This window comes from Lethenteron reissneri, chromosome 2 (assembly GCF_015708825.2).
Source record: "Lethenteron reissneri isolate LAM-NWPU_2019-01 chromosome 2, ASM1570882v1, whole genome shotgun sequence".
Lineage (NCBI taxonomy): Eukaryota > Metazoa > Chordata > Hyperoartia > Petromyzontiformes > Petromyzontidae > Lethenteron > Lethenteron reissneri.
Window position 1 is genome coordinate 13923162 of NC_083780.1, and position 13641 is coordinate 13936802.

At 58.6% G+C, this 13641-nt stretch overlaps 1 protein-coding gene across 2 annotated transcripts in view; it reads left to right on the forward strand.

The window, feature by feature from the left end:
- The window catches only part of LOC133340790 (retinal guanylyl cyclase 1-like), a 24947-nt gene extending 11306 nt beyond the window's left edge, over positions 1-13641 (forward strand). Inside the window, exons 6-18 of one of the 2 annotated variants that reach the window (XM_061549190.1) lie at positions 16-156; positions 787-867; positions 3421-3597; positions 3858-4014; positions 4494-4643; positions 5391-5539; positions 6556-6719; positions 7399-7591; positions 9407-9581; positions 10362-10460; positions 10696-10790; positions 11611-11696; positions 12300-13641. In XM_061549190.1, the coding sequence (XP_061405174.1) occupies positions 16-156; positions 787-867; positions 3421-3597; positions 3858-4014; positions 4494-4643; positions 5391-5539; positions 6556-6719; positions 7399-7591; positions 9407-9581; positions 10362-10460; positions 10696-10790; positions 11611-11696; positions 12300-12381 (1749 nt within the window). In that variant the 3' untranslated portion in view covers positions 12382-13641. Of the gene's footprint in view, positions 1-15; positions 157-786; positions 868-3420; positions 3598-3857; positions 4015-4493; positions 4644-5390; positions 5540-6555; positions 6720-7398; positions 7592-9406; positions 9582-10361; positions 10461-10695; positions 10791-11610; positions 11701-12299 lie in introns of those variants that run through there. The other variant, XM_061549198.1, reaches the window with a different exon arrangement.

Genomic DNA, 13641 nt, shown 5'->3' on the forward strand with positions numbered 1-13641 from the left:
GCGTGCGCGGTGCAGTTTATGGACGAGAGCCGCGTGAGCCAGATGAACCGCAGCGTGTCGGAGGCGAACAGCGCCGCCCACGCCGCACGCAACTCCTTGTCGGGGCGCAGCCTCCACACGGCGTCGCCGGAGACAACCAACATCGCCGTCTACGAGGTGAGACACGGGGACGCGGACAAACACGGGGAGACACGGGGGCACGGAGATGCACGGGGGCATGGGGACAATGAGATACGGGAGGACACGGAGACACCGGGGCCACACGGAGAGACATGGGGACATAGAGATACGGGGGGTGGGACACGGAGATACACGGGGGCATGGGGACACGGAGATATGGGGAGGGGGGGCATGGGGAGACACGGAGACGTTGGGACACGGATATACCGGGGGGATTCAGGGAGACACGGAGATACGGGGGAGACACAAGAACACGAGCGGGGGGGGGGGGAGGAGGATACTGGGACATGGGGATGCAGCGAGCCGTGGGGGCATGGGGACATGGAAATGTGGGTACAGGGGGACACTGAGATACGGGGAGATGGGGACACGGAGACTCGGGGGCAAAGGGGGAGAATCATGGAGACAAAATTACACGTGGACACAGTGACAAGGGGTTACACGGGGAGACACATAGACACGGGGGGGCGGGGGAGGTATGGGGGGACACGGAGACTCGGGGGTCATGCGGACACGGAGAGATGAGGACAGACGCAGGGAGGCGCGTAGGGACACCGTGGAGATGCGTCGTGGCGTCTGCGCGTGCGTCTGTGCGTGCGTCTGCAGGGCGACTGGGTTTGGCTCAAGCGGCTTCCGAGCGGCATCTTTGGCGACTTCAAGCCCCGCGTGCGCTCCACGTTCCGCAAGGTGCGCCGCTGACACGGCGGTCCCGGAGGTTCGCGGTTCGAATCCGGCAGGCCGCCCTGGGTTAATACGCCGCCGTGGGGCGCCGCGTTGGCGAGATGTTAACGATCTCACCTTGTAAACAGGAGGTCGTGGGCTCGATCCTGTCCCTGACGCCTGCTGTATATGTAGAGTTTGCGTGTCTCTATCTGTCTCCCCGTCGTAGCGTGGAGTTTTCTCCGGGTCCTCTGGGTTTTTCTCTCCACGTTTATGGACAACATCACACGTTTAGAGTCTTTGGCTGCTTACACATCCCCACGTGATGACGAAGAGCCACTTCGTTGAGCTATCATTTGTGGCCAGGTCGCTTCTGAGAAAGAGCTGCATAGCTCAGAGGGCTTTACCTGGTAAAATAAAATAAAAAATAGTTGAGTTGAGTTACTGCGACGAACGTCAAAGATCCCCGTGACGTCGTTCGCAAGAGCAGAGCCGTCGCGCCCCAGAGACGCGCTTCGAGAAACGTCGCCGCGAGCGCCTCTCGACTGGGACCCCGCGCCCACCCTCCCCCCGGCCCCCCCTCCCCTGATTGCCGCGAGACGACCGCACGCTGCGTCCGTGAAACGCAAGCGACGGCCGTGCGCTCGGAGAAACGCGCTAGAGCAGGGGTCGGCAACCAAAACAACAACAACACGAATTCGGTAAAACAAAACAAAAAAACACACCCACCGCAATATTTCAGGAGGCGACATATCCCCGAATAGAGAACGAAGCGCGCTCCTCGATGAGGCGCACGCTGCCACGCAGCCGCAGGGTTCCCTCCCGAGTTAAACTAGAAGAGGCCATTTTTATCCCGTTCGAATTTCAAGAGGCGCACTGCGGTCCTCAAAGAGGCATCCTGCGTTTGACGGTCGTCGTCGCCGTCGTCACCGTCGCGTCTCGTTGCGTCACCGTCGCGTCACCGTCGCGTCTCGTTGCGTCACCATCGCGTCTCATCGCGTCACCATCGCGTCACCGTCGCGTCTCGTTGCGTCACCATCGCGTCTCATCGCGTCACCGTCGCGTCTCGTTGCGTCACCGTCGCGTCTCATCGCGTCTCATCGCGTCACCGTCGCGTCTCGTTGCGTCACCGTCGCGTCTCGTTGCGTCACCGTCGCGTCTCGTTGCGTCACCGTCGCGTCTCGTTGCGTCACCGTCGCGTCTCGTTGCGTCACCGTCGCGTCTCGTTGCGTCACCGTCGCGTCTCGTTGCGTCACCATCGCGTCTCGTTGCGTCACCGTCGCGTCTCGTTGCGTCACCGTCGCATCTCGTTGCGTCACCATCGCGTCTCATTGCGTCACCGTCGCGTCTCGTTGCGTCACCGTCGCGTCTCGTTGCGTCACCGTCGCGTCTCGTTGCGTCACCATCGCGTCTCGTTGCGTCACCATCGCATCTCGTTGCGTCACCATCGCGTCTCGTTGCGTCACCATCGCATCTCGTTGCGTCACCATCGCGTCTCATTGCGTCACCGTCGCGTCTCGTTGCGTCACCGTCGCGTCTCGTTGCGTCACCGTCGCGTCTCGTTGCGTCACCATCGCATCTCGTTGCGTCACCATCGCGTCTCGTTGCGTCACCATCGCGTCTCGTTGCGTCACCATCGCGTCTCGTTGCGTCACCGTCGCGTCTCGTTGCGTCACCGTCGCGTCTCGTTGCGTCACCTTCGCGTCTCATTGCGTCACCGTCGCGTCTCGTTGCGTCACCGTCGCGTCTCGTTGCGTCACCGTCGCGTCTCGTTGCGTCACCGTCGCGTCTCGTTGCGTCACCATCGCATCTCGTTGCGTCACCGTCGCGTCTCGTTGCGTCACCATCGCATCTCGTTGCGTCACCATCGCGTCTCATTGCGTCACCGTCGCGTCTCGTTGCGTCACTGTCGCGTCTCGTTGCGTCACCATCGCGTCTCGTTGCGTCACCATCGCATCTCGTTGCGTCACCTTCGCGTCTCGTTGCGTCACCGTCGCGTCTCGTTGCGTCACCATCGCATCTCGTTGCGTCACCATCGCGTCTCGTTGCGTCACCATCGCATCTCGTTGCGTCACCATCGCGTCTCATTGCGTCACCGTCGCGTCTCGTTGCGTCACCGTCGCGTCTCGTTGCGTCACCGTCGCGTCTCGTTGCGTCACCATCGCGTCTCGTTGCGTCACCGTCGCGTCTCGTTGCGTCACCATCGCGTCTCATCGCGTCACCGTCGCGTCTCGTTGCGTCACCATCGCGTCTCGTCGCGTCACCGTCGCGTCTTGTCGCGTCACCGTCGCATCTCGTTGCGTCACCGTCGCGTCTCATCGCGTCACCATCGCGTCTCGTCGCGTCACCATCGCGTCTTGTCGCGTCACCATCGCGTCTTGTCGCGTCACCATCGCGTCTCGTTGCGTCACCGTCGCGTCTCGTCGCGTCACCGTCGCGTCTCGTCGCGTCTCGTTGCGTCTCGTTGCGTCACCATCGCGTCACCATCGCGTCACCATCGCGTCTCGTTGCGTCTCGTTGCGTCACCATCGCGTCACCATCGCGTCTCGTCGCGTCACCGTCGCGTCTCGTGTCGTCCAGCTGCGGGAGATGCGCCACGAGAACGTGAACCCGTTCATCGGCGTGTTCGTCGACTGCGGCGTCTGCGCCATCGTGACGGAGCACGGGGCGCGCGGCAGCCTGGAGGACCTGCTGCAGAACCAGGACACCAAACTCGACTGGATGTTCAAGTCCTCGCTCATGACCGACCTCATCAAGGTGACGGCCTCCCTCCCTCCCACCCACCCCCGCCCAGAGCGTGACCCCGAGCGCGACCCCGAGCGCGACCCCGAGCGCGACCCCTCGTGACCCCTCGCGATTCTACACCCGCCGCCGCCGTGGAGGTGTGCGGTGTGGCGACCCACTGGCCACCCGCCCTCCCAGCCTTCATCAGTGCTGCTCGCTCACAGCACTTGCCCCTACAGTCTGTTACGGCTATACGGGGGATCTTTGTCTTTGTGCGTGTGTGTCCGCGGCAGGGCATGAAGTACCTGCACCACCACGAGCTGGTGCACGGGCGGCTCAAGTCGCGCAACTGCGTGGTGGACGGCCGCTTCGTGCTCAAGGTCACCGACCAGAGCTACTGCGAACTCAGCCAGCTGCTGCAGCTCACAGCGGAGGAGCCCAAGCCCGACGGTGAGGCAGCGCCACCACCGCCACCACCACCACCACCATCGCCACCACCACCACCACCGCCACCATCGCCACCATCTTCACCATCTCCACCGCCGCCACCACCGCCATCACCGCCACCACCACCACCACCGCCACCACCATCGCCATCACCGCCACCACCACCGCCATCACCGCCACCACCGCCACCATCGCCACCACCGTCACCACCACCATCATCACCGACATCACCCACATCATAATTCCTAATCATCATCGCCGTCAACATCATCACCACTACCGCCACCATCTACTCCATCTCCACCACCGTCACCACCACCATCGTCACCACCACCATCACCGACATCACCCACATCATAATTCCTAATCATCATCGCCGTCAACATCATCATCGACATAATCAACATCACCACCACCACAACCACCACCGTCACCACCACCGTCACCACGGTGACGCGATTGGGGGTGTGGCCGCCCCTCAGAGCTGCTGTGGACGGCCCCGGAGCTGCTGCGCGACGCGGTGGCGGCGCGGCGCGGCACCTTCAAGGGGGACATCTTCAGCTTCTCCATCATCGTGCAGGAGGTGATCATGCGCAGCACCCCCTACTGCATGCTGGAGCTGTCCACGGAAGGTGGGTCCCGCGCGACATCATCGGGTCACGAGACCCCAGGGCCATGGGATTGCGGGTCAAAGGTCAGCCGGGGGTCATGGGTACCCTGGGGCCCCGAAGCGACGGGGGTTATGGGTCACAGGTCTCTGGGAGGTCATTGAGTCACGAGGTCCTGAGTTCAAGGGTCTCCAGGGTCGTGGGGTTTAGGGTCACGGGTCACGAGTAACCGCGGCCATGCATCCCTGGGGGGTTGCGGCAGGGGGGCGGTCAGGGTTCATCTTCACGATCAGGCATTGGTCAATCCGCTGCTGGATGAAGGTTTCCCCCAATTCGTCTCACCTCCGCACTCCGCTCGTTGTTGTGAGCGTCGCTCCTCCGCCCTCCATTGTTGTTGGAGGGCGACTTCCTCCAACTGCCTCAGACTGCCCAGCAGCATCCTTTACAGCCATCCTCCTCCATACTACCAAGTAAAATCATTGTCGTCGTTGTCATCATCATCGTCATCATCGTCGTCATCATTATCGTCGTCGTCGTTGTTGTCGTCGTCGTCGTCATCATCGTCGTCATCATCATCGTTGTTGTCGTCGTTGCCATCATCATCGTCGTCGTCATCATCGTTGTCATCATCATCGTCGTCATCATCATCGTTGTCGTCGTCTTCATGATCATCATCATCATCGTTGTCATCATCATTGTCGTCATCATCATCGTCGTCGTCGTCGTCACCGTTGCCCGCGTGCCGCGTGACGTGCCGCGTGACGCGCGCAGAGATCATCCTCAAGGTGAAGCGGCCGCCCCCGCTGTGCCGTCCGAACGTGTCGGCCGACCACGCCCCGCTCGAGTGCATCCAGATGATGAAGGCCTGCTGGCAGGAGATGCCGGAGCGCAGGCCGACCTTCGACGAGGTCTTCGACCAGGTGGGGCCGGGGCGACGCCCGCGACGTCCCCACGCTCCTCACCCTCACGACGTCCCCACGCTCGCGACGTCTCCACGCTCCCCACGGTGGCGACGTCCCCACCCTCACGACGTCCCCACGCTCCCCACTCTCACGACGTCCCCACGCTCCCCACGCCTGCGACGTCCCCACGCTCCTCATTCTCCCCACCCTCACGACGTCCCCACGCTCCCCACGCTCCCCACGGTGGCGACGTCTCACACTCCTCACCCTCCCCACCCTCACGACGTCCCCACACTCCTCACGCTCCCCACCCTCACGACGTCCCCACACTCCTCACGCTCCCCACCCTCACGACGTCCCCACGCTCCCCACGCTCCCCACGGTGGCGACGTCTCACACTCCCCGGCCGGCGACTTTGCTCATTTTCAGAAGCGACCTGGCTGCGAGTGATGGCTCAACGAAGTGGCTCATCACGTGGTGGCATTTGTCAAAGTGACGACGCATCTGCGAAACGACGTAAAAAGGGGAGGGGGGGGGAGAGACGTAAATGTGGGTACGAGTCTATTAAGAACTCATTTCCCCCCCACCGCCCTCTCTGACTTATACAAACCCCTTAACTCCGGCATCTCTCACACTTCAGTAAAAAAAAAAATCCTGCTGTGGTTGTCACACCTGATGACGATTCCTCGGGTTGCAATCGAAACGTCGTGATTTATTTCTATTTTTTTTCACCTACGTGACTTTACCGAAAGAAACCAAAGAGTATGGATCCTTGCAGTCACGAAAGCTTCAAATCTAGAATGTACTAATAGCCCCACGTGACCGCCGCCGTTCCATGACAAGTGGTACGTACTGCCCCCGCCACCCTCCGAGATGTTCCCCTGAGACGGGAGTGGGTAGCTTGGGGAGCGCCCTGCTAGGGGCCGGGACGTCGTGTGCCGCCGCCCCTCCGATAGGCGCGCTTGGCTAGGTACGGTGCAAAAGAAGTTCGACGCGCGTGCGCGTGCACATGCCCCGCGCGTTGCCCTCCGCAGTTCAAGAACATCAACAAGGGCCGCAAGACGAACATCATCGACTCGATGCTGCGGATGCTGGAGCAGTACTCGAGCAACCTGGAGGACCTGATCCGCGAGCGCACCGAGGAGCTCGAGGTGGAGAAGCAGAAGACGGACAAGCTGCTCACGCAGATGCTGCCCCCGTGAGCGGCACACACACAGAGACACACACACACAGTGACACACACAGTGACACACACGGAGACACACACAGTGACACACACACACAGTGACACACACACACACAGTGACACACACACACACAGTGACACACACAGTGACACACACACAGTGACACACACAGAGACACACACGGAGACACACACGGAGACACACACAGTGATACACACACAGAGACACACACAGAGACACACACAGAGACACACACGGAGACACACGCACACAGTGACACACACACAGTGACACACACACACAGTGACACACACAATGACACACACACACACAGTGACACACACACTGATACACACACACACACAGTGACACACACAGTGACACACAGTGACACACACAGTGTGGTGTGGTGGTGAGGTGTGGTGGTGAGGTGTGGCATGGTGGTGAGGTGAGGCGGGGTGGTAAGGTGTGGTGTGGTGGTGATGCGGGGTGGTGAGGTGAGGCACGGTGTTGAGGCGTTTGCAGCTCGGATTGGACCCCAGGACCTCAGTGGTGCCGGCTCACACGATCCCTGACCCTGCACCATGCCGCCTCCTCCATTCTACCGCGTCTCCCTCTCCCTTCCCCTGTCTCTCCCTCCTGTCTCTCCCCCTCTCTCCCCCCTCTCTCCCCTCACCTCTTTCTCCCCAGCTCCGTGGCGGAGTCCCTGAAGAAGGGCACGCCCGTGGAGCCGGAGCACTTCGACGAGGTGACCATCTACTTCAGCGACATCGTCGGCTTCACCACCATCTCGGCGATGAGCGACCCCATCGAGGTGGTCGACCTGCTCAACGACCTCTACACACTCTTCGACGCCATCATCGGCTCCCACGACGTCTACAAGGTCTGCGCCCGTGTGTCTCTGTTGTGTCTCTGTGTGTGTGTGTCTGTGTGTGTCTCTGTGTGTGTGTGTCTGTGTGTGTCTGTGTGTCTCTGTGTGTCTCTGTGTGTGTGTGTCTGTGTGTGTCTCTGTGTGTGTGTCTGTGTGTGTCTCTGTGTGTGTCTCTGTGTGTGTGTCTCTGTGTGTCTGTGTGTGTCTCTGTGTGTGTGTCTCTGTGTGTCTCTGTGTGCCTCTGTGTGTGTCTGTGTAGTGTGTCTCTGTGTGCCTCTGTGTGTGTCTCTGTGTGTGTTTCTGTGTGTGTTTCTGTGTGTGTCTGTGTGTCTCTGTGTGTGTCTCTGTGTGTGTCTCTGTGTGTCTCTGTGTGTGTCTGTGTGTGTTTCTGTGTGTGTCTGTGTGTCTCTGTGTGTGTGTGTGTATCTGTGTGTCTCTGTGTGTCTCTGTGTGTGTGTGTCTCTGTGTGTCTGTGTGTCTCTGTGTGTCTCTGTGTGTGTCTCTGTGTGTCTCTGTGTGTCTCTGTGTGTGTCTCTGTGTGTCTCTCTGTGTGTCTCTGTGTGTGTCTCTCTGTGTGTGTCTCTGTGTGTCTCTGTGTGTCTGCGTGTCTTTGTGTGTCTCTGTGTCTCTGTGTGTCTCTGTGTGTCTCTGTGTGTGCCTATGTGTGTCTCTGTGTGTCTGTGTGTGTCTCTGTGTGTCTCTGTGTGTCTCTGTGTGTGCCTATGTGTGTCTCTGTGTGTCTCGGGCTGCATTGCGTAGTTATGATATCCATCGGGGTCTGTGCCTATGTATGTATTTTGAACTTCTTTCGCACCGTACGTAGCCAACCCCCAGCACCATTACAACCCTAACCACCATAACAACCCCCGCCACCACCAGCAGCACCCCACTGCCACAACCACCATAACTACGTCTACCACAACAATACCTCCACTACCACCACCACCACCACCAATGCCACCACCGCTACCGTCATCATCATCATCGCGACCAATGCCACCTTCACCACCGCAATGATCGCCACCGACAACCTCGCCACGAGCACCGCCCTACCACCTCTGGCACCAACACCTCCGTCGCCGATGTCTTCATCGCTACCCATTCCACCTTCACCACAATCACCACCTCCAGTGGGGGGGGGGGGGGTGGCACGTGCCCCCCCAATGATCCGATCGAAATCCCTAATTTAGATCGGATCATTGGTGTTTATTAGTAATACATCGGCATTTTGCGACCCCCACTGCCACTGTGTAGCATATTCTCATGTGCCAGGGACTCTATGAGATAAGACAATAGTCTGAGTCCATAATTGGCAATAAGTAATGGCAAAGCGGTTATAAGTGACTCACAGAATTGTGCGCAGTTGCGTAAACAGTACACGACTTCCCTGAAGGCATTCACCTTCAGCGAGCGCGATGCCGATCACACGACGCGGTTCGAATTCGATCCTCGATCGATGGCTGCGCCATCGCCGCACACGCGTCGAATAAAAAGCAAGGGACAACTCCTCACTTACTAACAACTCCTCACTTACTAACAACTCCTTACTTACTAACAACTCTTCACTTACTAACAACTCCTTACTTACTAACAACTCCTTACTAACAACTCCTCACCTACTAACAACTCCTTACTCACTAACAACTCCTTACTAACAACTCCTTACTTACTAACAGCTCCTTACTTACTAACAACTCCTCTATCATTTCTCATTGCTGGAGGGGTTGCCCCCCTCCCTACCTGAAAATCCTGGCTCCGCCATTGCCTCCAGCGCTCTCCCGTGACCTTGACCCCCCCCCCGCCCCCCCCCCCCCGCCCCCCCCCCAGGTGGAGACGATTGGCGATGCCTACATGGTGGCGTCTGGGCTGCCGGCGCGCAACGGCAACCGGCACGCGGCCGAGATCTCCAACATGTCGCTCGACATCCTCAGCGCCGTCGGCTCCTTCAAGATGCGGCACATGCCGGACGTGCCGGTGCGCATCCGCATCGGCCTGCACTCCGGTGAGTCCGGCCACCACCACCACCACCAACGCTATCGCCACCACCCGGCACCACCACCACCCACTACCGCTATCGCTATCACCCGGCACCGCCACCACGACTATCACCGCCACCACCACTATATCACCGCCACCACCACCACCCACTACCGCTATCGCCACCACCGCCACCACCACTATCACCGCCACCACCACTATCACCGCCACCACCACTATCACCACCACCACTATCACCACCACCACCCACTACCGCTATCACCACCACCACCCACTACCGCTGTCACCACCGTGCAGCGCCACCCGGCTCCCACTGCTACCTCCACCGTCACTGCCCGGCACCGCAACCGTCGTGAATGAGAGAGGAATCAAAACTCTGACTTGCCCCAACAGTCTGAGTTAGCTACACGGGGGACCTTCATCTTTCGTGTGTGTGTTGTGTGTGTGATGTGTGTGTGTGTTTTGTGTGTGTGTTTTGTGTGTGTGTTGTATGTGTGTGTGTTGTGTATGTGTGTGTTGTGTGTGTGATGTGTGTGTTGTGTGTTGTATGTGTGTGTGTATGTGTGTGTGTATGTGTGTGTGTTGTGTGTGTGTTGTGTGTGTTGTGTGTGTTGTGTGTGATGTGTGTGTGTTGTATGCGTGTGTGTTTGTTGTGTGTGTGTGTTGTGTGTGTTGTGTGTGTTGTGTGTGGTGTGTGATGTGTGTTGTGTGTGTGTGTTGTGTGTGTTGTGTGTGTTGTGTGTGTGTGGTGTGTGTGTTGTGTGTGTGTGGTGTGTGTGTGCAGGCTCGTGTGTGGCCGGCGTGGTGGGACTGACCATGCCACGCTACTGCCTGTTCGGTGACACGGTCAACACCGCGTCACGCATGGAGTCAACCGGACTGCGTGCGTACACACATACGCACTCGCTGGCACGTACATACACGCACACACTCGTACACGATTATTTTAACCGGTCCTGGGCATCCCCTAGGTCGACTCGGCCTCAATTGAGTACCTGGTTCGGCGTGTAAACATCGCCACTCGGGAGACAAAGGCGCCCGGGCGTGGTGATGGCCACCCACCCCCTCGTGTGTCATGCCGGCCTTCATGGGGATCGTTGTCTTTGTGTGCATCGCAGCCTACAGAATACACATCAACATCTCAGTCAAGAACATCCTGGACTCTCTGAGCGAGGGCTACCTCTTTGAGAGCAGAGGCAAGACCGAGCTGAAGGTACGCAAGGGCGAGACTCGTCCGAAATCATCACCAGGGCGAATTCGCAATACAGGCCACCGACAGCTCTTTTTTTCCACCGGTACATCCGAGCCGTGCCAGGGACTATTGCCGAGCCGACCCCGAGCGCGGGTCAAGTGGCACGGAAGTCGAGTCGTGCCGAGCCGTTGTACAGCAACGAACGATCCGGGGACGCGCGTAGACCACGCGGTGACGAGCGGCGCGCACAAAACTCGCCAATCTCGTCAAGGAGCATAAAGCCATCGTCACGCGAGCTCCGGCTCATCCTCGCAGCAGCAGCAGCGGCGGCGGCAGCGGCGGCGGTGGCCGCTGTTGGCTTTTGGCTGCCCGTCAAACAAGGACGGTCGCCGCATCGCGTGGCGCTTTCGTACGCGCTGCTTCCGCGGCCGTCTTTCCGATATTAGGAAGCCGCTGGGAGCTATGATGCACTTTTACATCGTCTACATTGAAATCCAATCTAGAGTTTGGGGGGGGGGACAGGGGGGCAATTTCCCCACAACTGGACACCTTTATGAATTTATTCTCGGTAGTTTAGAATTGAGATTTAAAAAAACATATTAATACATTTTAAGCACCCGCGATTCCTGATGTGTGTGACAGAGCGAATCCCTGCCCCCCCCACCCCCACCCCCAAATGTGGAAGTCAAACTCCGCCTGTGTGCAAAACGCATTTCTTTAGAACGGCTCGTTGTCCTACCGTGCACCACCTGCGATTAAGCACGGTCGTCTGCGTGCGGTGCGAGAGAAGTTCCACGTAGCGCACGTGCGCCGATCGTGTCGTGTTGTCGCCACCTCGCAGGGCAAGGGCGTGGAGGAGACGTTCTGGCTCGTGGGCAAGCAAGGCTTCATGAAGCCACTTCCCCGCCCGCCGGAGGTGCAGGCCGGGTGAGTGTGCGCGCACTCGCTCACCCACACGCCTGCACATTTGCCTACCCTGTTCTCTGTTCATATTTCGTTTTTTGCGGTTGCACCCGACTCAAGAGCCGCATGGCTCACAGGGCTACGCCTCGTAAATGAAACTTGAAAACTTGAAACCCGCGCACCACAACAAACGGCAGCCATTTGGTGACATCACCACGGCGCTTGCGCCAGGCTAGGTGCACTCTCTAAGGCCACCACGTTAAGTGTCGCAGGCTCACTGCTGGAAGGGGGTCATGCGACAGACCCAGGTGGGTTTGTTTTTAAGGGTGGGCTGACCGAGATGACCGGCAGATGCACCGGCTGGATTGTCCACTTCTCACCTCGCTGCTTATTAGACACCCGGCACTCGCACACAAAGACAACGATCCCCCGTATAACCTCAACAGACTGTTGGGGCAAGTCCTGTTCAGCGGGCACCTACGTGAACGGGTACGGCACATGAGGAGGTGACGTGGCCAGCCACCTTTGGCCGCACGAGTGGCGATATTTTGCACTCCAATTCAGGCTGAGTCGACCTAGGGGGAGTCCCGTGTGCCGACTGATGGCTGCGCGTGCGTGAGTGTGCAGGCAGGAGCACGGACTGCAGCTCAGCGAGATCGACCAGTCCCGCCGGGCGAAGGCAGAGAAACTCCTGCAGAAGAAGAAGTGAAACCCTCTCAGCGCTTCGTGTCGACGCGCACACGTCGTGCACACACACAGCTCGGCACACACTGGACCTATGCGCACATGCATACCTACGTGTACATGTGTGCCTACATTTATGTGTACATGCATACCTACGTGTACATGTGTGCCTACATGTGTACATGTATACCGACATGTACACATACAGTATACATACATGTAGACATACATACATGCACCCAAACATGGAGAGAAAATCCTCCTGTATAGCTTTTACAGACTGTTGGGGCAAGTGCTGTTAGCGAGTGGCACCTATGAAGGTGGTCGACACGTCACACGAGGGGGTGGGTGGCCAGCACCATGCCCGGCCGCCTTTATCCTCCTAGTGGCGATGTTTATACACCGCACCAGGTACTCATTTGAGGCTGAGTCGACCTAGGGGAGGCCCAGGACTGGTTCGGATAATCGTCACCGGCGTTGGCCGTGAACGGGAATCAAACTCGGGTGGCCAGGTTTGTAGCGCATTGCGCTAACCGCTACACTACCGCTCACCACATACCCATACACACCTAGTTACACACACATACTTATACACACTTACCCATATACACTTATACACACATACTCATTCATACTTACTCATACACACATACCCATACACACATACCCATACACACTTATACACACGTACCCATACACACTTTATCATAGGGCAGACACCGCAGCTCTAGGCGACGGGACTATTTAACCTCAAAGGTTCAATGTAATATTACGATCGTTATTTTTCAATTGTAAAACATTCGATGGTTTTTAACTCGAGGCTCGTGTTTCTCTCGTAGTGTCTGCGACGTTGTGAGTCGGGTCGCGGCGTTTTAGCGCAGGTCACCTGCTGCACCGTGCTAGGCATTGTGGGCCCGCGCTTCGTTGCTCGCTGAATATTTTCCAGGGCCGCCGGCGGGAGGCGAGTTAGCGGTAGAGTAGCAGCCACAGCCATCGCCAGAGGCCTCGCTCGATGTGGTGTGCCGGGTGCGGAAATATTGTACGGGCGCGGACAGAGCCAGATTTAGATCCCTGACCGTGGGTCAGTCGCCCCCCCCCCCTCGGCCGCCCGTTCCATCGACCCCCCCCCCCCACTCGGAGGGCCGCGTTCGCATTGGTGTGCGACACGTGACCGGCGCCCCGGGGCGACCGGCGATGGTGACTGTGATGACGTTGAAGGGGAACTTTGGGCGAAGCCGTTATCAACGTTTAAGAAGAAGGGGCCGTCCATAAATGACGTCACGCA